Source organism: Cetorhinus maximus, chromosome 14 (assembly GCF_964194155.1).
Source record: "Cetorhinus maximus chromosome 14, sCetMax3.hap1.1, whole genome shotgun sequence".
NCBI lineage: Eukaryota > Metazoa > Chordata > Chondrichthyes > Lamniformes > Cetorhinidae > Cetorhinus > Cetorhinus maximus.
Genome location: NC_135892.1, coordinates 6,249,868 through 6,276,183, shown reverse-complemented (window position 1 = coordinate 6,276,183; position 26,316 = coordinate 6,249,868). Strand labels below are relative to the sequence as shown.

The 26,316-nt window shown below is 44.7% G+C and overlaps 1 protein-coding gene across 1 annotated transcript in view; it reads right to left on the bottom strand.

The window, feature by feature from the left end:
* The window catches only part of plcb1 (phospholipase C beta 1), a 315,255-nt gene that overhangs the window by 198,409 nt on the left and 90,530 nt on the right, over positions 1-26,316 (bottom strand). The window contains exons 8-12 of the mRNA XM_078556434.1: positions 19,131-19,277; positions 14,141-14,298; positions 10,180-10,262; positions 9,084-9,168; positions 4,078-4,255 (exon numbers count right to left, since the gene is read on the bottom strand). Coding sequence (XP_078412560.1) covers positions 4,078-4,255; positions 9,084-9,168; positions 10,180-10,262; positions 14,141-14,298; positions 19,131-19,277 — 651 coding nt within the window. The remainder of the gene's footprint in view (positions 1-4,077; positions 4,256-9,083; positions 9,169-10,179; positions 10,263-14,140; positions 14,299-19,130; positions 19,278-26,316) is intronic.

The window sequence follows — 26,316 nt, the reverse complement described above, 5'->3', positions numbered from 1 at the left end:
ATTTAAAGAGACACTTTCAAAGACTGCATGATCAGCTACATTTTCCACAAACTACCAATGTTCAATGAAGCAACAGCATCGGACCTTTCTCAGAGTAAAATTAAAAAGGAAAAACAGAGAATGCTAGGAACAACTGAATTCTGAAAAAGGCTCTCACCCAAAACATTAACCTATATTTCTTTTCAATAGACTGATTGGCCTCTGTATTTCCAGCATTTTCTGCTTTTATTTGATAAGCTCATGTGTTGATCAAATACTTTGGTTCCTTCATGCTCTGGGCTGCCTTTTATCCTGAAAGTATCTTCACTAGCGAGATATTCTGCACTTAGTCAAACACCAGGTGGCCGGACATCTCTGGGAGTGAGGAGGTGACATGTTGCCTGTAAATTAAGTCAGCGCAAGCACAAAATTGGACATTTTGTTTTATACCCTGCAGTGACTTTTTGCGGAATCATTGACAAACCTCGTCCAGGCCACTGCACACTGGTAACACAGAGAATTTAGACTTGCGTTATTTCTAATAAGGGGACTTGTCCTTCAATGTCTTCGCCAAATTCAGGAATGTTGTGAAAATGGGAACACTTGCCTGAAATTATTTCTACACTCAAACTGGGTTCAGATCACAGAGCTGGTTAAAAGCACTTGAAATGAGTAATTTCTGGAGGATCCCAGTGTTGTGTCACAGATAGAATAAGATAAATAGCTTTCCAGTGACGTTTGCCCTCTGTCAAGATCTTCAAGATATTTGTAATATAAGTTACAGCTCTGATGAAATATAAATGATTTCTTTTGGATTTTCTGAGGGTCATGTGACATATATTGAACCATCTCAGCACTTTGAGCTTCCATTTTCATTTGCTCAAAATAGTGTTGACTGACACCAACAACTCTTTCAAGGTTGGCACCAACTACATAGGGCAGAACATGCTTCTGGCTGAGGATGGTCCTCCTGTCAGGGGATGATATTGCTTATCGATGGAAGTGTTATTCCTGTATTACAGCAAATTGTGCAGTTTGAAAACAGTGCTCACAGCATTGAGTACACCTGTGTAATGTACAACATGGCTCCACTGGATGCTAAATCTACCTTCACACTACTGTGCAAAGGCTTTCTTAGCCTATATCTCACAACAGGAATTCAGGAAGATTCTGCATCAGGAAGAAATTTTCCATTCCTGATTCAGACTGTGGACTAGCTGCAGACGAGGAAATGGACTGATACGCCTTAACTCAACGCAATACGGGTCCTGATAGATGACAGGGAGAGAGGAGAGTTTGACTGAAATAGTTTCCAAAGATGAAAGAATAGTGTTATAATCCACTGAGCCACTCAATGTTTAGCAACTGAGTTCATTCAACTGAATGTGTTCTTTGCGAGAAACCTCCAGTTAAAACTCCCCCTGACTGTATAAAAATCTAGTTACAGAAAGCTCACATTGTGTGGGTGTTGAGCTTCTTGTTTGATGATGAACTAAGTGATAAGTGGCCACCATCTATACCCCTGCTCCTGAGTGACACCAATTTCTTAGGACTTAACAATCATTGTGAATTGGCACATCGCGAGCCAATCTCAATGCAGGCAAACATCCTGAACCTCCATTTAGTAAGCAGGGCAGTTTTGCATACATTTGCTCTCTTAACAGTCATTGTGTCCATCACAAAAGGGTCCTCATAGCCTCATCAAGAGAAGTGGCTGCTAACAAAGGCATTTTTACACAGCGTGGGAGGCTGTGGATTTTAAAAGGAAAGGCTTGAAGCCCGCAAGAGGCCAACGCATGAGAGGAAAGCACCTCGTAAAACTGGAGCAGCCAATGACAAACCCATAAAGGTTCAAGTTATGCAACATGAGTCCCTAAAAATGTCCTGAACACCTACAGGTGTAAAGGAGTCTGTGCGTTGGTGCAAGATTTTGAATTTTGTTATTTCTTTGTGTTGCTGACAAAGGCGACTCTCTTGGATTATTAGATGGTGTGTGATAGCTGAAGAAAGAGGGTTTGTCAAATTACTAAAACCAATTTTTAAATCTGAATTTGAGCAGCATGCAGATACTGTCTAAAGCTTTCATCGCTGTCTCAATAATCATTTTTATTTGCTCTTATCCTGTTCAGAACATGTGAAAATAAGATATTGTTAGTATATTTATTTCTCTCTTCCAGTATAGATAACTACTTCCTTGCATTCATATTCTTTCATTCTTTCACTCTGTGTTCCTTTCCGTACTCTTTGTCTCAAATTGAGATGAACCCTAATTATTTTCTTCCTGAAATCAGGCTCATTGTGCACTTCACTTGGTGCCAAGTTGCTCAGCTATACTTCATCATGGAGCCTCAGGAGCTAGGCCTACTGTAGTCCAATAATCTTCAACAATTTCTCTGTTTGTACTCAGGGTTACTGACTGTGACTAAACGCATTCCTGGAAGTCTCATCACAGGACTTGCCCCCACACTCCAGCCATTAGTCGACTAACACATCCATCCTTGTGATGTACTGACTTCCTACGCCAATTGGAAAGCAAAAAGACTCATTACCCAATTGGATGATGCTTGACTCTCGGCTAAACAGCCTTTTTTACCTCCATTTTCAATATTTCTATATCTGGTAAAGAGAAATGTTCAAAGAAAACGACCAAAGAAAAACAATATTTTTTAACGAAATAAAAACAGGAAATGCTGAAAAAACTCAGCAGGTCTGACAGCATCAATGGAGAGAGAAACAGAGTTAACGTTGAGTCCATATGACTCTTCAGGGCCCTGAAGAAGAGTCATACAGACTCAAAATATTAACTCTGCTTCTCTCTCCACAGATACTGTCAGACCTGCTGAGTTTTCCCAGTATTTTCTGTTATTATTTCAGATTTCCAGCATCCGCAGTATTTTGTTTTTATCTTTTGTTTTAATCTTTCTCTAATGCCCTGATGATTTTTCTCCCAGGGTTGGACACAGCAGTGTTCTGCATGCAGATTGATCTTCAACTCCTGGAGACTTTAGGTCAATCCTGGAGGCTTGGCAACCCTATTTGTACTGCATGCAGCAACATGCACATTTAGGTATCCAGTTACATTGAAGGCTTTCCATCTGTAATGACCTCCTCCCTCTTCCTGGCCAATACTCCCTGTTCTCCCTCTCGCCTGTCTTCTGAAATCTGAAATCTCTGGTGACACAAGCCTCATTAACATTGAACAACAGACACGTTAATAAATTATGAAGTTTAAATTTTTCTGTGGGCTGACTAGGAGTGCAGGGTCAATAGCAAGCGCAGTTGGATTATAAAGCGGAACTGTGGAATCACACATTCACATTGTGCTTTGGGACTTCGACTGCCCACTTCATGGTAAAGAGAGGCATGAGAAATGGATGGGGAAATGGTTTAATTTAATGAAAGGCAAAAATCTCTTCCCGAATGAATGATTAACTTGTAACGTTTGAGGACTCTGGGTCTATACTCGATGGAGTTTAGAAGGATGAGGGGGGGGGGATCTGATTGAAACTTACAGAATACTGAAAGGCCTGGATAGGAGTGGACGTGGGGAAGATGTTTCCATTAGTAGGAGAGACTAGGACCCGAGGGCACAGCCTCAGAGTAAAGGGAAGACCTTTTAGAACAGAGATGAGGAGAAACTTCTTTAGCCAGAGAGTGGTGAATCTATGGAATCCATTGCCACAGAAGGCTGTGGAGGCCAGGTCATTGAGTGTATTTAAGACCGAGATAGATAGGTTCTTGATTGGTAAGGGGATCAAAGGTTACGGGGAGAAGGCGGGAGAATGGGGTTGAGAAACTTATCAGCGATGATTGAATGGCGGAGCAGACTCGATGGGCCGAATGGCCTAATTTCTGCTCCTATGTCTTATGGTCTTATAATGTACTTCGATGCAGAAAAGAGCAGAAACAGATGCTGGGAAGGGGATGGGATAAACTTTTTCCAGGTGAGCACATGGGCTGAATGGCTTCCCTCCTTCCCACTTTTTTTCTGGTGACCTTTCAATCCTATTACAAAGATCAATCCTTATCCAGATCGAGAACCAAGAACTCCTCATACCCAACACCGTAAGCTCCTGGTTCAGCAGTCTGCAGGCATACCTGCTCCTGGAGACGAGGGTTCGAAGACGCTCGACGAGTCACTGTACGTGTTTGATGCTTGCTCACTGAGCTTCTTCTTGGCACTTCCATCCGAAGATTTGTGTCCCTTCTTCTTGTTCTTGATAAGAATTTTACCGATCATATCGTGTGGACTCGGAAGGGGGACTCCTGACTCAAGCTAAGATAGAAAGGAGAATTTTTAAAAAATGATAATTACATCCAAATTGCAGGCAGGGAGAGCTTTCACAATCAAAGTGGCAATATTTTACTGAGCAGTGCATTAAGCTCTGTCTGTTTGTGACCTTTTTCTTCAGAAAAAGGTGCAGATTTTAAAAAAAAAATCAACAGGTTTGAAATTGTGCAGTGGGACCAATTTTAACTTAGCCTTAGATGGGACTTCAATTTTTTGGTGTGGGTTTATACATTAGAAACTGGGCTGAAATAATGATATTCAAGCTAATGTATGTAGTTTTAAAATGAAATCAGAAAATGCTGGAGAAACTCAGCAGGTCAGGCAGCATGTGGAGAGAGAAACAGAGTTAACGTTTCGAGTCCGTATGACTCTTCTCCCTCAGGCGCAGAGAAAAATAATGGAACTGCTAACTCTGCCCCTTCTTTTTTAAATTCATTCATGGGATGTGGGTGTCGCTGGCTAGGCCAGATTTATTGCCCATCCCTAATTGCCCTTGAGAAGGTGGTGGTGAGCTGCCTTCTTGATCCACTACAGTCCATGTGGTGTAGGTACACCCACAGTGCTGTTAGGGAGGGAGTTCCAGGATTTTGAACTAGTGACAGTGAAGGAATGGGCGATATATTTCCAAGTCAGGATGGTAAGTGGCTTGGAGGAGAACTTCCAGGCTGTGGTGTTACCAAGCGTCTGCTGCCCTTGCCCTTCTAAATGGTAGCGGTCGTGGGTTTGGAAGATGCTCCCATCCAAACCCACAGCCACTCTCCAAAGCAGCCTTCCTCACTGATATAGTCATCTAGATTGTATAGATAGTCTCTAAGAACAAAAGTAAGGGATGGCAACCATCTGGTCCTGGAGATTTGTCATGCCATGATCTTTTTTGTATTCTTTCATAGTATGTGGGTGTTGCCAAGGTGCCCATCCCTAATTGCCTCTTGAACTAAGTGGCTTGCTAGGCCATTTCAGAGGGCAGTTAAGAGTCAACCACATTTCTATGGGTCTGGAGTCACATGTAGGCCAGACCGGGTAAAGACGTCAGATTTCCCTAAAGGACATTAGTGAACCAGATATGTTTTTACAGCAATTGATGATAGTTTCATGGTCACCATTACTGAGGCTAGCTTTACATTCCAGATTTATTAATTGCATTTAAATTTCACCAGCTGCTATAGTGGGATTTGAACCCATGCCCCCAGAGCATTAACCAGGGCCTCTGGATTACTAGTCCAGTGTCATTACCACTATGCTACCAGTAGCACTGGATGTACTGGACTTAAGTTTCCAGAAAGTATTTGATAAGGTGCCACATCAAAGGTTATTGCAGAAAATAAAAGCTCATGGTGTAGGGGGGTTAAAAAATATAGAAGATTGGCTAGCTAACAGGAAACAGAGGGTAGCCATAAATGGATCTTTTTCTGGTTAGCGGGATGTAGCAAGTGGTGTGCCACAGGGATCAGTGCTGGGGCCTCAAGGCCTCAACTTTTTGCAATTTATATAAATGACTTGGATGAAGGGACAGATGGTAAGGTTGCTAATTTTGCTGATGACATCAAAATAAGTGGGAAAGTAAGTTGTGAGGAGGACCTAAGGAGCTATAAAGTGACATGGATAGGTTAAGTGAGTGGGCAAAGACCTGGCAAATGGAGTATAACGTGGGCAAATGTGAAATAGGCCATTTTGGCAGGAAGAATAAAAAAGAAGCTTATATCTAAATGGTGAGAGATTGCAGAGCTCTGAGATTCAGAGGGATCTGGTGTCCTAGTGTATAAATCACAAAAGGCTAGTATGCAAGTACAGCAGATAATTAGAAAAGCTAATAGAATGTATTCATTTATTGTGAGGAGAATTGAATATAAAAGTAGGGAGGTTATGCTTCAGTTGTACTGGGCACTGATGAGACCACATCTGGAGTATTGTGTACAGTATTGGTCTCCTTATTTAAGCAAAGATGTAAATGCATTAGAAGCAGTTCAGGGAAGGTTTACTAGACTAATATCAGGAATGGGTGGGTTGTCTTATGCGGAAAGGTTTGACAGGTTAGGCTTGCATCCACTGGAGTTTAGAAGACTAAGAGGTGACTTGATTGAAGCCTTTAAGATCCCAAGGGATCTTGACAGAGTGGATGTGGAGAGGATGTTTCCTCTTGTGGGAGAATATAGAACTAGGGGTCACTTTTTAAAAATAAGGGGTCGTTCATTTAAGACAGAGGTGAGGAGAATTTTTTTTTGTCACAGAGGTTCGTGAGCCTTTGGAACTCTCTTCCTCAAAAGGCAGAAGCAGGGTCTTTGAATATTTTAAAGGCAGAGTTAGACAGATTCTGATTAACAAGGGGACGAAAGGTAATCTGGGGTAGGCGTGAGGTTACAATCAGATCAGCCACAAACTTATTGAATGACGGAGCAGGCTTGAAGGGCCGACTGACCTACCCCTGCTCCTAGTTTGTATATTCGTATTTTGACCGAGCAACAGTGAATATTAGCTGCTTTGAGATTTCCAGCAAGCTGACCTCTTCCATCTACTGTATATACTGACCCAAAAGTAATTATGAAACATGTCCAATATACAGATGGCCATCTGGGGCAGAAGCTGGTGTGTTGGAAGCTGATTCATTAAAATCCCTTCAAGCGAGAGCTGAACCTGTTTCTGAGCCAGATATTGCCTTATGGAAACGGTAAGGGCCGCGTCGAGTTATCAGGACCAGTGTTATTTGCTGGACTGGTTTCAATCATTGAATTGGAGAGGAATCTCTCAGATCTTTTCTCCCCCCGAAGCTGGGCTGGGTTTTTATTTCCTTTTCCTCCTCTCCCAGGAGATAATATGTCTTTGGGCGAGTGGAGAGTGTAAATATTGTTCTACAAAGAGCAGAATCGAATGGTCCCGCACCGGTGGATTTGCAAGGGTAGGGTGGGAGCTGGGGGAGGGGGGGGGGAAGGGGCAGGGACAACAAAATTCCCCAAATGGCCATCCTCTCGCCCGCCCCGGACCTTATAACACACAGGGTGCGGGCGGGTTTGAGACTCTTAGGTGGCCAATTGTTGGCCACTTAAGGGCCGTTTCCCATGTAGCCTCAATTTTAAGGCTGGTGGGAAGGGTTTGGGGCAAGGTTAGCCTGCTCTGGTGAGAAGTGGGGCAGCCCATCTCAAGGGCTCCCCTTCCAGATCAGATACCCCCCGCAACCTGACCCCTGCCAGGTCTGCCACCCCACCCCAGCATGTGCTCCCGACTTCCCAGTTTCTCTGTCAAGACCCCTACCCTATCCCTCTGAGTGAGGGGTGCAAGTCCCATCTCTAGCCAATTAATGAAATTGGGGGGGTGGCTGCTGTGATTAGCGGGGGTGCTTTTACCACTGACTCTTTGGGTGATGGGGTGGGACACCCTGCTATCTGAAAAATCCTGCGCCCAAGGTGTCACCATCATGTGGGTCAGGCTGGACAGGTCAGAAGCCTGGTTATCCTGTCTTGTCTTAGTTCATTTATAAAAATGAGGTTCAAAGTGCAAAGAAGTGATGTACATGTGACAATCCAAATGACATCAACAGTTGCTAATACATGGGCATATAGTCCAGAATTGCACCTCCAGGGCATTTAGACAGTGGAGTATCTGGTTCTCTGAGATACTCCCGCAGTCAAATTAAATAATCAGGTGAGTGGCAAGGGAAACCAACTCAAGCTAATGTCAAGATTGGCACAAGTTTGTGGTGAGGGCAAATTGCAGTCCAGGAATGATGCACAAGTCATTGAAGGAATAGCACGGGAAAAGTTACAAGCACATTAGAAACCAGCAGATGTTACATAGCAACCCTAGAACATTACGCTGGGAAACCAGAATAGGGGACTATATACTTGCTCCAGCAATGAACAGTCTGTAAATTAAATTATAGTTTGAAAAATTGTAAACTTCAAAGCTATGCATTTCTTTAATCGCAGAGGTTAAAAAAAAGGCATTGTCTCACACTGTTAAAAAGGAAGTTTCAACCCCTTAGAACCTGACAATAAAAATAGATAAAATAAACTGACACAGTGTTCTAGGGCCGTTAATTGGCTAGCCAGCGTGAAATTGTGGTCGGGGGCTGATGGCGGGCGGCGAACTGTTTCCTGGTCACCACCGGGCTCGCCCACTGCGTCCACTCAACGACCCGAAAATCCTGCCCTTTGTCTACCTTATCTCCACCTATCATAACCTTGTAAATCTTTATCAAATCTCCCCTGTACCTCCTTTGCTCCAAGGAGAACAACCCCAGCTCCTCCGACCTAATGTTGTAGCTAAAATCCCTCATCCCTGGAGCCACTCTGGTAAATCTCCTTTGCACCTCTCACTGGGCTAGTAATCCAGAGGCCCAGGCTAACACTGACATGGGTTCAAATCCCACCATGGGAGCTGGTGGAATTTAAGTTCATTTAATAAATCTGGAATCAACAGCTAGCCTTAATAATGGTGACCATGAAACCATCATTGATTGTTGTAAAAACCCGCCCGGTTCACTAATGTCCTTTAGGGAAAGGAATCTTAGATTTTCACCTGGTCTGGCCTACATGTGACTCCTGACCCACATAACGTGGTTGACCCTTAACTGCTCTCTGAAATGGCCTAGCAAGCCACTCAGTTCAAGGGCAATTAGGGATGGGCAACAAATGCTGGCCTTGCCAACGATGCCCCCATCTCATGAAAACATAAAGGGAGAAAGCCCCCCACATCCTTCCTAAAGTGGTGACCAGAACTGGACATACCACTCAGTTGTGCCCTAATCAGAGCTTTATAAATCTATGATTTTATGAAGTGTGGGTCATTGCACAGCAACGACGGTGAATCATACACTCACCGGATATTTTTCCAGATCTTCCATCAGCAGTGCATCTCCAAATATCGACCTGCAGTACTCTGCCATTTTGGCCTGTTGTTTAGGACTGAAGGAACACAAAGATAAGTTGTCATGGACCAACACTCACTTATTCTGGAATGCAAGCCATTTCCTCTAACAGCAAGCACCCTGTTCTTGTTCAGTTTCTCTCCTTGTTGATCATTTCCAACTCTTGCATACAAGAGGTAAAGCAGATGGGTTGCTCTCACGCCTCCTTATTCATTGTTCTCTCCTCATCCCAACACCAGGGGGAGATAACTGTCAAAGGTTAAGATTGGGAACTTGGTAGAGTGGGAAGTAGAGAGTGCACCTTGATGCTACATGTTGGTTCAATATGCACTGTCACTACTGTTTCCCTGTATACCTAAATATTTTATACAAGCAAGACTTCTTTCATTTCCCCCTTTACTGATGTGCTGGTGCAGCCAGTATAAAAGATAAACAGCCGTGCCACAATGGCTCTGAAACTTGACCTTTCATCTCTGGGGCCTCAGTTCAAATTCATAGTCTGAACCCATGGTAGGAAATGAGGAAATCTCATACTGCCGTGCTACTGGATTTTTTGGATGTTAGGGTTTCCTGCACCACCACCCAAAGAGTCGGCAGGGACCGCACCCCTGCTGATCATAGCAGCCCCGCAGCCAACCAATGCTCCAAGGAATGTTAATTGGCTGGAGGCGGAACTTCCATCCCTCAACCGGGAGAGAGGTCCAGAGAGCTGCTCGTCAATCTGATTGGCCAATCGTCATGATGACTTTTTTAACAATGCTGTAATATTAACATGTGCCAACAGTATTTCTCTGACTGCTATGTAAATGCGTGCCTTAATGCACTTATTTTAAAGAGGCTTTGGATGCGTTACTAGATTAAAGACACTATTTAAGTGAAAGTTGTTGTTTGTCTTTCTATTATGAATGTTTGAAATATGGTCTGATCAATACCTTCAAATGTAATTTCTAGCTTTGTGTGTCTTCATTCACTTTCATTACTTTTCCCTCCTTGCGAATATAGTAATTACAACAATAAGCCATCACTGAAAGTTGATGTAAGTACTTACGAATCAACATGGTTTTCAAATGAGAGGATCACTGGATAAGGAGAAGTCTTAAAAGCACACTCAGCGATAGCTTCAATTACTTCCTGCAAAACAATGAAAAGAAGTGTTTCATTTGCTGTCATTTGAGGGGATAATTTTAATTCCCATGCCGCCCACCATTTTCCTCCTTTCATCAACCAGTGTAGACTTCGTATCTTATGAAGCTTCTACAGATCAAAGCAGCTTCAAAAATCTGAGGCACCTAAACATAAAAGTGCAACTGTTCAGGCAGTAAAAAATCAGAAGCCCTGACCAATAATAATGTACCTCACTTTGAAAATATGAGCAACCATTTATGTTAATGTTTATGTCAAACGCAATTCTGTATTGGACCCTACCTTTGAATCTACCTGACTGAAAGTTGTGGGGGAAGGAAGCAGACTTCAAACCAGGATGACAGACGAAAATACATCAAGAATGGGACTAACCCGCTCAAATAAGCTGTCCACCGGCAGTACACAATGAAATATAAATCCGTGAGTACGCAGAGAAGGATTAAAATCAAATTGAGCACATTCTAGACTTTCCTACTTGCAACTCACAGACTTAACCTGACTCCCAAAGCCTTCAGTTAAGTTCCCCACTGTCAGGGTAATATATTGGCCCGGATTTTACAGCCAGCAGTGAAATGATAAAGATACTTCCATTCACTGTGCTTATACTTGCCCACAGACGTTCTGTGGGCTTTTGCAATGCGGTGGTTAGAATTGCGAAAGAGTACGGTGCTCTCTACAGGAGGCTTGAGAGCAGGGCAAGCAACTGTGTATCGCCTTGACCAAAGGCACTGAAGAACCCTTGTTAAGGCACAAATCTCTACTGGGGTGGGATTCCCAAGCCTGATGGTGCATGCGAAGTTCTGGTCAGGACTGGATTTTTAGCTTTCCCTGAAAGTTGGAGTTTTAATGTCAGAGCATATACAGTGGTTTTCCAACAGGTTCCCCTGTCCAGAGGTCAGCCTGGTGGGCTCTGCTTCCTACTGGATGGGGATCATAGCAAAAAAAGAAATGGCTGCAGCCGAGCAGAAGGCAAGTTTGTGCTGCTGGGGTTGGAATTGTAAGTGGGGGCAGGGATGGGTGGGCACACGACGGCTTGGGGGGTTGTGGGGGGGGGGGTGATCATGATGGGCAGTGGGGAGGTGGGGGGAGTCGAAGACAGACTCGGGGCAGGTATGAAGGGTTGATGACCATGGTTGGGTGGGGAGATCCAATCATGGGGGCAGGTGGTGGGGTTTAAAACTTTTGGGTGTTACAATTCTTCACACGGATTCTAAAACAAGAAGTGTAAGATAGACTATTTGATTCAATGTGAAATCATGGACAGAAAGCAAAAAAAAAACAGGGGGAGAGAAAGATGGGTCTAACACAGAAAGAGATAAGAGAAAGAAAGAAAACTTTAAAAAAAAAAATTATTTAATGTTTTAAACTATCAGTCTCCAAGAACAATTAAAAGCTGAACGGATGAGAATCCAAACTTGCAAAAGCTAATTTTCAGCCAGAGATTTTTTTTTTGGCAGTAATGAAGATGTTAATATATTACTTACACTTAACTGGACATCCCTAATATTTTCTGGTGTGTTTACAGGGTATCTGGGGGTAGATATTACAACTTCATGTCATTATGTGTATCTCAATGCTTTCTTAGTGAGATACTGTTCAAGCAAAGCTTCTGGAGGAGCAGATTAACTTGGATAGCAATGTCTAGATTTTGCTTGTGCAGTCAGCAGAAGTTGCTTTCTGATTTACTCCTTAATAATGGGGAGCCCTGATCATCTCACCTATATTCTTACTGTAATATCAGGGCATTATGTATCAAAGTGGCCTGTCAGAAAAATGATAAATGTAGTTGAATTTACAGCCATTACCGACAGTCAGTCAAAACCAAAGTCACAATGGTAGCAGACAATCATTGGAGCATTTGTTCTATAGGTTTCCATACCCCGTTATTTATTCCATATTAAATTGAGCATGTTTGGTGAACTTTTTATTGAAAATGCATCATAAATACATGCAGTGCCTGTTGCTTCTGTAGGCTGTCCTGTGCTAGATGTTTTCAATGTTAGTGATGTGATACACAATAATTGCTATTTTATAGTTATGGGTATGAGTTATAGAAGATCATTATTTTTTGGGACTGTGGCCGTAATTCTCCAGCCCCCTCCCCCAACCCCTCCTCCCACCCCTCTACCGTGGCGGGGCCGGTGAGCCATCGAAATCTCCATTCACATCAGAAGGACTGGACGATCCCACCAGCGTGAGGGCTGGAAAATTCCAGCCTGTATCTTTAAATTTAGGATCAATGAAGAGGGTCATGTGACCTGTTCCGAGGTCTGTGTTTTTTATGATTTTGCTTAAACCTTTCTTTTGGGCACTAGAAATATAGGTTACCAAATGAATATTTTGTGATCAAATTAATGTTTTGGTGTGATTTTTGGGAATCTGGCAGCTAGAATGTGCAACCGTTTTGATCGTTAGAGATCAAAGGAAGGCTTAGATTGTTCTACTGTGAAGAACGTGCAAGGTATTTACACTTGGAGACAATGGTAGCAGTCTCTGAGTTCACAATGGGTATACTCTGAGGTTCCCAAAGTCCAAGAAAGGTCCTGAATGTATTGGGATGTAAAAGGCTGTAAACTGTCCACTGACTTCTAAGGTGAAAGAGAGTTGGTGTGAAGTATAGCTAATCAACATTTCTACCTGGGTGTAAGGTTAATGTGTTTCACATTGCCACAAGGAAGAGGGCAGAGGAAGCCATTTTTGAGATCAGATTACAGGCTTCCCTATATATCAATAAATATCACAGGCAGACAGCAGTTTTGTGTGGTCAGCAAAAAGGCAAGGCTGCTTGATTTTGCGAGCTAACACAGCTGGATGCGGGATGGAGATGGTCTCTAGCTGAAGAGACCTGCAGCTATCTAAGGATCCTGAAAGATTTGACTCGGCAAGGCCAGGGGAAGAAGAATCATCAGAACAGGCCTTATAGCTGGTGGTGGATTTAAAAAACTCTCTGAAAACTGAGGAAAGCACCTTGAGATGGTCACTTGAAGTTACTACTTGGTGAAATAGGGAAATGTGAACCCATTGGAATCTGGCAGCGACTTTGGACTTTTTGCTATAAGGACTGTAGTTCCATGGAGAGTGTGATGGCTTATAAGTATAAAAAGGAAACATTCCTTTCTGTAGTTTAAAGAATAAGTTGCCCTACAAAAAGAAAATAATGTTTGGCCAATAGTGTTTTCAGTCATTTGTTACAGTAAACGTTTTAAAACGTGAAATATTTTCTGTCATTCCTTCTGCTGTCAACTGAAAGTTCAAATCTCTTTTTAAAAGTTATCGATCTTTATGGAGATTGTAACATTATAGTGAGGAGATACGGCCCATTGGTTGCACCTTCTGGCCACCAGATTCCCATAAATCGCTCCTAATACTTTTTTGGACTATTCATTTAATCACAACATATTCATTTAGTAACCTATATTTCTAGTGTCCAAAAGAAAGGTTTAAGAAAAATCATTTAAGAAATCACAATAACACAATTAAATTAAGTATTTTAATGTCTCCACAAAGGTTTCCACTTGAAGGCTGCAATAGCTTCCAGACCCCTGGGCATGAGCTTAATATTTTGAACTAGAGATGTGACTTTGTAGGTTGAATTTGAATTATGCAATCTAAGCATGTGCTGCGTGTTCAGCTAACTGTTCTGATGTGAGATTTGAAAATCACCCAGATTCTGAATGTCAGAAGCCTTAAAAAAAAAAGCCATCGCATAGCCTAATAATTACCCTTCAGGTCCCTTTAAACCAACAGCATGAATAAGATATTCAATACTGAGCAAACTTTAATGCCACAGAGAAGAACTTAACTTAACTAGCTTAAGAACTAAGAACTAGCTTAATGAGACCAACAGCAACAAAAAGACATTTCACCTTGAAACATATTTCGGTCGTCATGGTAAATCCGTGAGTGATGACTGGCTCCTCCTCTGTCGAACGCCCCTTCCAGCAGTCCAGCTCCACACACCGGCATCCCGCTAATAGGACCTGGCGGTACATTTCAACGGAAGAGTTTCCAGCCAGCTGTCCGGCTGTGATAACACAACACAAAACAGAAAGCAGCTACTCCAGTGACACATGAGGAGAAATATTGTTTGCAATATGGTATCGCTTCCAGCCACAAACAATGCATGACAAGATAACAGGGGCTCACATTTGATTTATACTTTGGCATGAGGGGGTGGGGAGGTGGGGAGGAAGACAACAATAATCACTGCCAGTTTACATAAGCAATAGGGCATTAGAACATAAGAGACAGGAGCAGGAGTTGTCCGCACGGCCCTCTGAACCTGCTCCACCGTCCCATAAGATCATGGCTGAACATTTACCTCCCATTCCTCTCACCCCACCCACCATGTGACCCACATCCTGCCTTCACTCACCTTGTGACCTTGGATCTGGCAATGATACTAGGCATTGGGTGGGCGTGGTACAGGCAGCAGCCACTGTCTCCTCTGGGGCACTGCTATTCAGTAGAGCTGCCGGCCTCCGATTGGCTGGCAGCTCTTTGCTCCTTAGCTCTTACCTCCGCCCCTGGGGTTCTTAATCCTGTGGAAGGCCCGCCGCTGTCCAGTTAAGTGCCTGAGTGGCACTTAATTCTGTGGGCCTTCCCTAAAAGAGGGATCACGGGTCTCTCACCAGCTCTCAGATCGGCAGGTGGGAACCCCATCGCCTCCCTTAAATATTGCCCACTGTGTTGGCTGACTGTACTTCCGATGATGTGACTTGATTTCGCCCACTGGATGTCCAAACCTCCTATTGCCAATAAACATTGGTGGTCTCCTGGCTACAAGCTGATCCCAAGCCATCACGTTGGATGTGTGTAAAAAGCCTTGCGGAAGAATCTTTACACAGTGGCTAAACCTCGTAATCCAGAAGTTAGATACAGTACTTAACCAACAGTGAAGTGACTGATAAGATAACAGAGCCACCGTTCACACTGCACTGTGCTTCCGGGCAGAATCTTCTGGCATAGAAAATAATCGAGGGTCAGGGCCTTTTCTGTACCCCAGCCTTTCTGGTGTCTGCCATTAGCCTGACGTAGCCATCTTTGGGCAGTGACCCATTGACAGGCGGCCTCTACGTTTGCCACCCAGTTAAGGACAGCGTGCAGGACTGGGAGGCAGGAGGCTCAGTGGTTGGGCCTGCCAGTACTGGCCTGCCAGCCGCCCTACCAGGAGAAGCGGGCCCTGCTGAGGCAAGTCGGTGAACGCGAGGGCACCTCAAAGTGCATCAGTTTGAGAAAAGGCGGCGGCCTAGAGGTGGTAAGTCCCTCCCTCCACAGGAATGACTGTGGCCATTTTTTGTGGTTTGTGAGGAGGCTCTGATGGCCCTCCATATGCCGCCAAGTGGTTGCTGGGCTCTGGGCTCAGCTGGGGGGGCCTGTCTGGCATTGGGAATGTTCCATTGGCGTGGGATAATTACCCTTGATTGAAGCTTTAGTTGGAGCAATTGGCTGACTGACCCCAGAGGGTGGGGTGAGCTCCCAATTTCTCTGGCAGCCCGTCCCTGGGAAATTCACCTGGAGGTGGGACAGTATGGGCAAGCTGTCCTCACAGAGATTTCCAACTCCTTCCAGGTGCCCGCCTCCAAAGTCATCTCCAAAGGCACAGATTATACTCTTTGACTGTAGGTATAGAAAGAATATACAGGCGCTGGAGAAGGTGATTTAATAGGAAGACAGCAGAACTGCGAGGTTATAGCTACAACAATGTTTGAGAAGAGGCTGGGTTCTTTCTCCAGAAAAGAGAAGACTGAGGGGTGATCTGTTAGATGTCTTTAAGATAATGAATATTTTTGATTGGGTAGACGTGGAAAAAATGCTTGTCAAACTAGGGATCATAAATATAAAATAGTCACAAATTATTCCAATAGGGAATTCAGGAGAAACTTTGTTACCTGTACATGCCTGGAATGTGGAACTTATTAACATAATGAGCAGTTGCGCCAACTAGTATAGGTGCATTTAAGGGGAAGCTGGATAAATACACGAGGGAGAAAGGAACAGGACAATTTGAGAGGATTAAGAGGGAGGTCCTTGGTGCAGTGGTAGAGTTCCTACCTCTAGACCAGATGTTCTGGGTTCAAGTCCCACTTCAGGACTTGATGGCCACAGACGATGTGTTCATAACATGTTCAAACAGGTTGATTATCGGCCTGTAAATTCTTCCAAGACACCTGATAGCAGGTGACAAAAGTGAGACAGTTTCCTGGTCAGCCATACTGCAGGAGGCATGGCAAAATGCTTTGCCAAACATAATAATGGACCAATTACTGGAAGTCCATAGTTGCCAGCGCCCTCTTAGGGTATGGTACCTGAAGCAGGAGGAGAGGATTAGATGAAGCATGGACCTGTTGGGTCAAATAGTATCTTTCTGTGCTATAAACACTATGCAATACTAATTAAGCAAAACAGCATTCTATCTGCAAGTCCCTTAATTGGTATTTGGTTCCAGATACAGACTCATCCACAGCATTACAAATTTGGTTGGAAAATGCTATTCGAAAAGATCCCATGACACTATTTCAAAGCAGAGTAGTGGCGCTCTCCTTGGTGTCCTGGCCAACATTTATCCTTCAACCAACATTGCTAAAAATAAGCATTAGCTGGTCATTATCTTTTTGCTGTTTGTGGAAACTTGCTGTGCACACATTTGCTGCTGCATTTACTACATTACATTCAGTGACTACACTCCAGAAATATTTCATCGAATGTAAAGCACTTTGGGATGTGAAGGTTGGGAAAGGCACGATATTGATGCAAGTTCTTTCCATTCTCTCAACTTGGCTCCAAGGTTGTTCAGAGCCTTCATGTTGCACACGCTCAAAGCCCTGCAGATCTACCTTTTATTCTGCAGGAAAACTATATTTACAACGCTGTGGCGGTCTGATAAACAAGGGTGCTGACAGTTGAATGATGGGGGCAGAGGACATGGGTTGGGGGTGCGGGGAGGTTAGAACTCCTCAGTCCATCATACCTCACCTTGATGCCCAAGACCCACCTGGTGATATTTGCAGGTGGCCTGTAAATTTGCCTGCCTGGGAGGCTGCTTAAGTATGTAAGTCGTATTCCCGATTGGGGTATGCTGATTGTCATTTTCAGGAAATGGGTGCAGTGTGCTCACCCACTTGCACCCTGAGCTCCCGAATCGATGTTCCATGAAGGGACTGCTGGAGGTCCCTCAAACAGGAGCAGAGGAAATTTTTAAATGTGTTTTGTTGGGACCAAGAAAGGCGAGGATTGTCCTCCTGTGATGGACTCCTCCCACCCTCCCACTCTCCTCACCCAACCTGCTAGCTGGATCAGTGTGGGAGTCAGATAATTAAACTGCCTTCCATGACTGCTGAGTTGCAGCAGGCGGCATGACATACGCCCACAGCTTGTTGGTGGCATTGAAACGTGGCCCGAACTGAAAGCGATTCGATCTTCCCAATAAAAACAAAGTTAAAGAAAGACTTGCATTTATATAACATCTCTCATGACCTCAGGACTCTTCCGTACATCTTTGAAATAGTGCTCTGGCATCTTTCACGTTCACCTGAGACAGCAGATGAGGCCTCAGTTTAACGGCTCATCAGAAAGATGGCATCTCCGATGGTGAGCTGGATTGTTAGCCTAGATTATGCGTTGAAGTTGCTGGAGCGGGATTTGCAGCCACAACCTCCTGACTCAGAAGTGAGATTGAGCCATACGGATAACATTAAGAAGAGAGATTTGGAGGTACAACTAAAAGCTTGGACAATGAGAGAGATTATGTCCAGAGTGCAGAGGTTTAAGGAAAGAATCCCAGGGACAGGCTTTTCTTGTAGGCTTCTGAATCCCTCCGTGAGGCTGAAATAGGGGAAATGGCCCAGTGGGGGTGGGAGGTGGTGGTGGGGAAGAATGGAGCAGGACAACCAGCATGCCCTCCGCTGGCACTATTTTTACCACCCAACTGCCTCTGTTCCTGGCTCCGGCAGGGAGCTAAAACTCCTGTCCCGGATCTTTGGGTCTAGGCAACTGAAGGCACAGTTGCCATTAATGTTGAAGGAAGTGGGAAGCCACAGTTGGAGTAACGCAGGTTTCTAGGGCTGGAGGAGGTTCGACTCATCAACAGGTGGGGTCATGCATGAAGGAGTCTGAACATGAGGGTGAGAATTTTAAATCTGGTGTTGGCGGACGAGCAACGTGCTAAAATGGGTGAGCAAGATTTGGTGCAGGTTCAGACAAGGGCAGCTCAAGGTTGGATGAGCTCAAGTTTAAGGAAGGTGAAGAATGGAAAGCTGGCCTGGTCAGCACTGGAATCACCGAGTCTGGAGGTGACAATGACATTGAATGAATAAGAGTTTCACCAGCAGCTGGGCTGAGACAAGGGCAGAGACAGGTACATCCAGAAAGGCTGCAGTTCTAGTAAAGGTGCTTCAGCAACTCCGTGTTCTAAGATATGTTAAAGTCAAACTGTGGGCCAAATACGATCTTGGACAGCAAATGCTAATGCATCACAGCACAGTTAAAAAAGTGTCTTCTCATGGAGATTTTGGTCTTGGCAAAAGGCTTCTTCTGATCCTCGACCATGACTACTGGACAGCACATGTTGGGAGATATTGTGCTGTCACCTGATCCGACTCAACTGTAGTTTTCTCCCTCGATGAATGGCCTCCTGACCAATGAAGATTCCCACATGGATGAGGCATTGGAGGACAATAAAGTCCCAGGTACCCAGGGTCTGAGCTTTCAGGAGGTGGTGAATGGGAGAACAATGCGTGTTGCTTTCTCTTGTCCAATCAGTGATGAGTGCGAGGGTTATGAAGGGGTCATTCTGGTGAAGCGCTTATCTCTGAGGTAGAAAAATCTAGGTCTCCATAGACAATCTTGATTCCTTACCTGTGAGGTAGGTGTTATGTGATGAGTTGATGAAATAGTGGGACAAAGGTTGAGTCATATCCTCACTCAGGTCTAATTTTTCTGGTGGAATAACTCCATTCTCATCGCCACTCAAATATTTCTTGAAACCATCGATTGATATGTGCCCTGGAAAGACACAAAGAAAAAGAGTTCTTAAATTGCATATCTTCAATCAAACTAAATGCAGAATGTCACAAAATATTCCTTATTGGGCCAGGTTTAAGCAAATACCCTAAACCTCTCTGTGCTTGATCCTATGGTTTCTCTATGGGCTGAATCTTATGGACGCCTGCAGGGCGTGTTTTAGGTGGGTGGGGCGATGGTTATGATGGCTAGCCCACCTCCTTCCCTCCACTCCCCTGTGCGCATCAGGGCATCCCCTCAAGATGGAACGCCCACACTTTGTGTCTTGCCCCCTGGCCTCTCCCACCTCTCCCTAAGGTGCCCAATTCCTTCCCATCCAAAAGCCCAGACTTAGTCTTGTGTCCACGTTGTCTTCTTCCTGGGATTTTTGACAGTCCCAGCAGCACCCATTACTGAGTTCTGGCAGCTCTCAAGGGCGGGACTTCCTCCACTGAGGGGGCAGAAGTCCCACACTGAGCTTGTTAAAGCTGCCTGCAGTGTATTATTGCTGAGGGGCAGTCTTTTTTAAAGTTGCTTGCTACGCAACCAATTTTTCTGCTGGAGAGGGGGCGAGCAGTAGGCCTGTAAAATCCATCCCACTACCTTTAAGTTGTTTCTCAAAACCTTCCTCATTAATCAAGTTTATGATCACCCATCCTAATATGCCTTCAAGTGGTTTTGTTTTATTTTGTTTTATAACTCTCCTGTGAAGCACTTTGGGGCACTTTACCTTGTTAGGGGTGCTATATAAGTGTAGGTTGTTGCTGTTCCTGTGCTAGCAAGGCTGAATGAAACCAAAACTAACCTAGGGCAATGAAAGCCTTTGCTCCAATTATCATGTGTGGTCCACATCGGGCAGGCAGAGGGTAGGACACTCGTTCTGCCTGCTTGGTGCCATTGGTGGAAGACGCGACCTATTCTAATGATCATACTTCATTTAAACTTGAGTGGTGAGATGCCGGTGCTAATAGCGCTACTCATGAGCAGCTCACTGTCTGGGAGGGTGGATTGTACCTAGCATTCCAAAAAGATGATGTAGGATATTCATTTGTGTTGTGTGAAATCTGTATCCCTGTTGAGGCATTGGCTGGGAAGCAGGTCATTTTCAGACACTGGTGTTGGAGGTGCTTTTCAACAAGCCAGTCCTGTAAGGAGGTCCTGATTCCCTCAAATGGCCACGTCAAATACATCAGCCCATGGAGAGCGGTGGCTGAATAGGTTAAGTACAGCAGCCCATGGAGATGGTCGTTAGAAAATGTTTAACGGCTTCATCAGGACTTTTTATACACCTTGTAAGCTGAAGGCCACCCTGTAAGACTGAAGCCCAGAAATTCGATTGGGCCCAAAAATAGGCCTGATAGCACTTTCTCAGGCAGCAACCTAATATTGATGCTGCCAGTGCTGCCCGCACCAACCATTCAATGCACACCAGCTTAGAGAGGGACGGATATTGGGGATCTCTGTTGTCGCCTAAAGGGAGCCGTGGCCTCTTGAAGGGTAAGGGCAATCTGGCTGCAGATGGAAGGTCTGAACAGTAGATTGCGCGCAAGGTTTTTGGTGCTCCCTTGGGAGCCCTGGTGTAGGCACTGGACTGGAGAAAGGCACACCCCGCTGCCTCCAGGGAGCAGATAGCTTCCCAGTCATCAATTCCAATGCCAATAGGGAGATGTGACAGAGCAAATGAATGCCAAGAGCTTAGCTGCCAAGACATGGCTGCAATGATGGAGAAAGTTCAATGATCTCACCAGAATTCTCAAGGTAACAATACTACTCTCTTGCTCTCTGCACATATCTTCACTACTTTCAGCTTCACTACTCACAATACTACTTTCCCCCACTTCCCTACAATCATTACTGTAAAGCACCCACCAGTGCTTTAAGCAATTGATCAATCAACTGCTCGGCCTCTTCTAAGCTACCGTTTAGAATTTTACTTCTCAATGTTATGCTCCTTTATCCCCTATAAATTCAGACCCAGCACCGAGGCTCCCAATAAGGCACACATTCCATGCAGGCAGAAGTGCCCTATTGGCAAAGGAAAATATAGGTGACCAGGCCCCACACCTGAAAGAGGCATCAGGCCTTTCCATATCCAAATGAGGATGCGCGACATCTTCATTCCATCTCCTTCTCCTCACACTCGCCACTATTCCAACCCTCGCTTCTAAAACACACAACTCACAGACTGCAAACAGCCATTCCACCATACCAAGGCACTAACACACTCCCTTCTTTCTCACAGCAGGAGGCACCAGACTGGAAGCGGATGGAATGCAGAGCTTTTGGAGGTATCTCAACCCATCAACGACCTTTGCCAAAACGGGAAGAGCATGGGGTTCTGAAGCGGTGGCCAGGATGATGGGAATGAGAACCCACAGGCAACTGGAATAGCTTGCCCTCCCCAGTAATGGCTGCTGACAGTCAGGTGATGCTGCATCAGATGCTTGCGAGGAGGTGTGTAGAGAAGCTTCAAGCAGCTAAGCGCTCAGCTTTACCAATGCCAGCAGGAGAGGCTTGATGTTTGGCACACATGCTTATACAGTACAAACTCAGTTATCCATCCATCGATTGATGATCGGAATGATGAAACCCAGTTTCCTTTCAACAGGGCCAGTGTGGCAGGAAAAGCCAAGGATCAGTGAAGAAACTAGGATCGGACTACTGTTACCATCGCAGCGACTCTCAGGTGAGTGAAGTCAGGGGGTCGAGAGGTTAGGAGGTCAAAGTTCGGGAGATGGGAGGGTGGGCTGGGGCAGTCATGACTCTTCAGTCAGAGAAGTAAGTTCCAAGACAACAAAAACAAAAATAGCTGGAAAAACTCAGCAGGTTTGACAGCATCTCGGAGAGGAACACATTTAACGTTTCGAGTCCGTATGACTCTTCATCAGAACTAAGGAAAAATAGAAATGAGATGAAATATCAGCTGGTTGAGGGGGGTGGGACAGGTGGAGCTGGATAGAGGGTCAGTGATAGGTGGAGGCAAAGGAGAGACTGCCAAAGATGTCATAGACAAAAGGACAAAGGGGTGTTGACGGTGGTGATATTGGCTAAAGGATGTGCTAATAGTGACATTAAGGGTAGAAAGCAGGACGAGCAAGTGACAGATGGCCCTAGTTGGGGGTGGGGTGTGGGGAAGGGATTGAATTGGGCTAAAAGGTGGAGATGAAACAATGGATGGAAATAAATTTAAAAATAATAATAGAAATAGGTGGGAAAAGAAAAATATATTTTTTAAAAATTATAAATTATTAGAAAAAAGGGGGATTGGAAAGGGGGTGGGGATGGAGGAGAGAGTTCATGATCTAAAATTGTTGAACTCAATGTTAAGTCCGGAAGGCTGTAAAGTGCCTAATCGGAAGATGAGGTGCTGTTCCTCCAGTTTGCGTTGAGCTTCACTGGAACATTGCAGCAGGCCAAGGATGGACATGTGGGCATGAGAGCAGGGTGGTGTGTTGAAATGGCAAGCGACAGGGAGGTCTGGGTCATGCTTGCAGACAGACCAAAGGTGTTCCGCAAAGCAGTCACTCAGTCTGTGATGGTCTCTCCAATGTAGAGGAGACTGCATTGGGAGCAGAAAATGCAATAGACTAAATTGAGGGAAGTGCAAGTGAAATGCTGCTTCAATTGAAAGGAGTGTTTGGGCCCTTGGACAGTGAGGAGAGGGGAAGTAAAGGGGCAGGTGTTGCACCTTCTGCGGTTGCATGGGAAGGTGCTGTGGAAGGGGGTTGAGGTGTAGGGGGTGATGGAGGAGTGGACCAGGGTGTCCCGGAGGGAACGGTCTCTACGGAATGCCAACAGAGGGGGGTGAAGGGAAGATGTGTTTGGTGGTGGCATCATGCTGGAGTTGGCGGAAATGGCGGAGGAATAACCTTTGAATGCGAAGTCTGGTGGGTTGATAAGTGAGGACAAGGGGGACCCTATCATGGTTCTGGGAGGGAGAGGAAGGTGTGAGGGCGGATGCACGGGAGATGGGCTGGACACATTGAGGGCCCTGTCGACGTTCCCTCACTTATATTTTCCTTTGCCAATATGGTGGGTGGCACACTTGGAATGTCTGCATAGAATGTGTGCCCTGCCTGCCTTATTGGGGGCCTAGGCGCTGGGTCTAAATCTATAGGGGGTAAAGGGGCATAACACTGAGAAGTAAAATTCTAAACAGTATTTAAGGAGAGGCCGAGCTGTTGTTTGATCAATTGCTTAAAGTGCTGGTGAGTGCTTTACAGCAGTAGAGTATACATTGATTGAACAGTCAATTACAGTGATTATTTGCATAAGTGGCTAAATTAATCAGTACAATTGAATTCCACTGTGGTACTCTATGTAGCTATGAATCAAAGTTACTCATTAACTCTTCATTGTCAGCCGTAATATCAATACCTACTCGTCTATCTATCCGATTGGCAGTTTCTCAGCCAAGGCTCACAAACACATAGAGGTTATCTGTGCGTCATAGGTTAGGGAAAGACGTTACATTACAAATATTACTGGTACAGAATGCCTTCTTACAAATGGATCCTGTTATTTTAATACAGGCGGTAAAGTGAGTGATACCATCGCCTTGATTCAAAAAAAGTCTTACATTTATTCCTCAGGGATGAGACTGATGTCTAAACAATCAGATAAATTTAACCAAACCTAACATTTTAAGAGAGAAAGACTTGCGTTGATATGGCGCCTTTCACCTCCTCGGGCTATCCCAAAGTGCTTTACGGCCAATGAAGTACTTCCGAAGTGTAGTCACTGTTGTAATGGAGGGGACCGCAGTAAGCAATGTGTGCACAGCAGGATCCCACAAACAGCAATGAGATAATGACCAAGTGGTCTTTTTTTTAGATGTTGGATGAGGGGTAGATATTGGCCAGGACACTGGGGACGACTCCTGCTCTCCTTCAAAATGGTGCCTCTGGAATTTTTTTATATTCCCCAAGAGGGCAGACATGGCCTTGGTTTTTAATGTGCCATCCACGAGATGGGTAAGACACCACATCGAGAACACAAGCCAGCAAAGCCTGTCAACAGAATAAACAAGAGGTTGAACAGAGAGCCCCGTCGCTGCTTTTCAGTCAGAAAGCTGCAGAATAAACACACTATCAGGTATTAAACTGCCAAGCAGATCTGTCGTAAACAGCAGAGCTACAATAATTACAGATATTACTACCCATTGCTTCCTTGGAACGTAGAACTGCACAAATTCACAGCACAGAAATAGATTAAACAAGGCAAAACACTGAGGATTCTGGAAATCGGAAACATGAACAGAAAATGCTGGAAACGCTCAGCAGTTCAGGCAGCATCTGCGGAGAGAGAAACAGGGTTAATGTTAAGTTGATGACCTTTTTTTGAGAACTGAAAAATGTTAGATCCGGGGGAAGGAGAGGGAAGGAGAGAACAAATGGATATCGATCGATGCTTTGGCTCAGTGTTTCTGTGTCAGCTGCTTGGGGCAACAACCTACAGCTGTCAAAGCACTGGAATGTTTTTTAATAGCTAAAAATCCCACAGACTCAACTTGCTTGCTTTATTAAACTAAGCCCTGCTGAATGCAGGCAGGTATTGGGTGAGCGGGAGGATCAGGTCCCAGTAAAATGCTCCCTGCTGACGAAATAGTCAAGTGCCAGAATGTGACCAGTGTCCGGGGTACTGAATCAGCACCTTTTATAGAGTTGTGGGTGGGTGGGGGGAACTTAGTGGGAAAGAACACAAAGAAGTACAAACAAATAAGCAACTGGCTAAAAAAATGTTGGACACAGATAGACATGGAGCAGAAATATATCTTAATCAGTCACTTGGCATTCCAGGACTTGAATATTGCTGAAAAGAGAAACATGTTACTGAAGCTTTTTGTCTTGCACTCATTTTCACGTGCTTTTCTCGTTCCACGCTGCCACTATGTCGTGGTTATGTGCGTGGTATTTTCAGTTAACCGGATGCTGCTGTCAGTCCAAAAAGGCATTCTGCCTTTCACACAATTGAACAATGTCGTGAATGTGTGAATTACAGCGCTAGCGTGATGCCCTGTACGTAAGCCGTACATGGCAGTGATAGGCTGACGGAATCAAACAGCATGCTCCTTCCGTTGCTTGTAACAGGCAGACCGCACTCAACCAGCCCGCGCTTCCTCAGCCCAAAACGAAGTGTCGACTGCCAGTGATTCCGCGATTGGGCAGCACTTGCTGAACAATCTTGAATGTGCTGAAAGTTACGCTCACCACTCGAGCTCATAACATGAATCGTTAATGCTTGCTACGTGCTTTTTAAAAATTCTTTCATGAGTTGTGGGTGTCTCTGACAAGGTCAGCAATTGTTGGCCTTAGACTGAATGGCTTACTAGGCCATTTCAGAGGGAAGTTAAGAGCCAACCACATTGCTGTGGGTCTAGAGTCACAGACCAGGTAATGACAGCAGATTTTCTTCCTTAAAGGACATTAGTGAATCAGATGGGTTTTTAATAACAATCAGTGGTAGTTGTCATGGTCACATTTACTGAAACTAGGGGCAGAATATTGCCGTCGGCATGTGGGGGTGGGTCCGACACGCTGACGTGTAAAATGACGTACGTTCTGAAGTCATCGCGCGTCATTTCGATATTTTGTTTGGGCGGCGCATGCCGGAGGTGGATGTGCACACGCCGAACTGTCAACGGCCTATTCAGGCCATTAAAAAAGCAATTAACCTTGTTAAGAACGCTGCTCGTCCAACCTTAAGGTTGGGGGGCAGGCGAAGAGCCCAAGCGGCCTTCGCGTTTTTCAGGAAACCTCATCCACAGGCGGGATGAGGTTTCCTGAAGGTTTTATAAAATAATTAAATAAATTTTGCAAACTTCACAAACATGTCCCAGTTCATGTGACAGTCGCATGAAGGGACATGTTTAAATACCTGTCGACTCCAGAATGATATCAATGGTTTGGTTGAGGGGGCGGAAAAGTGGCAAATGGAATTCAACCCAGAGAAGTGTGAGGTAATGCATTTGGGGAGGGCAAACAAAGCAAGGGAATACTCAGTAAATGGGAGGAGGGATGACATTGAGAGGGATTGAGAAAAT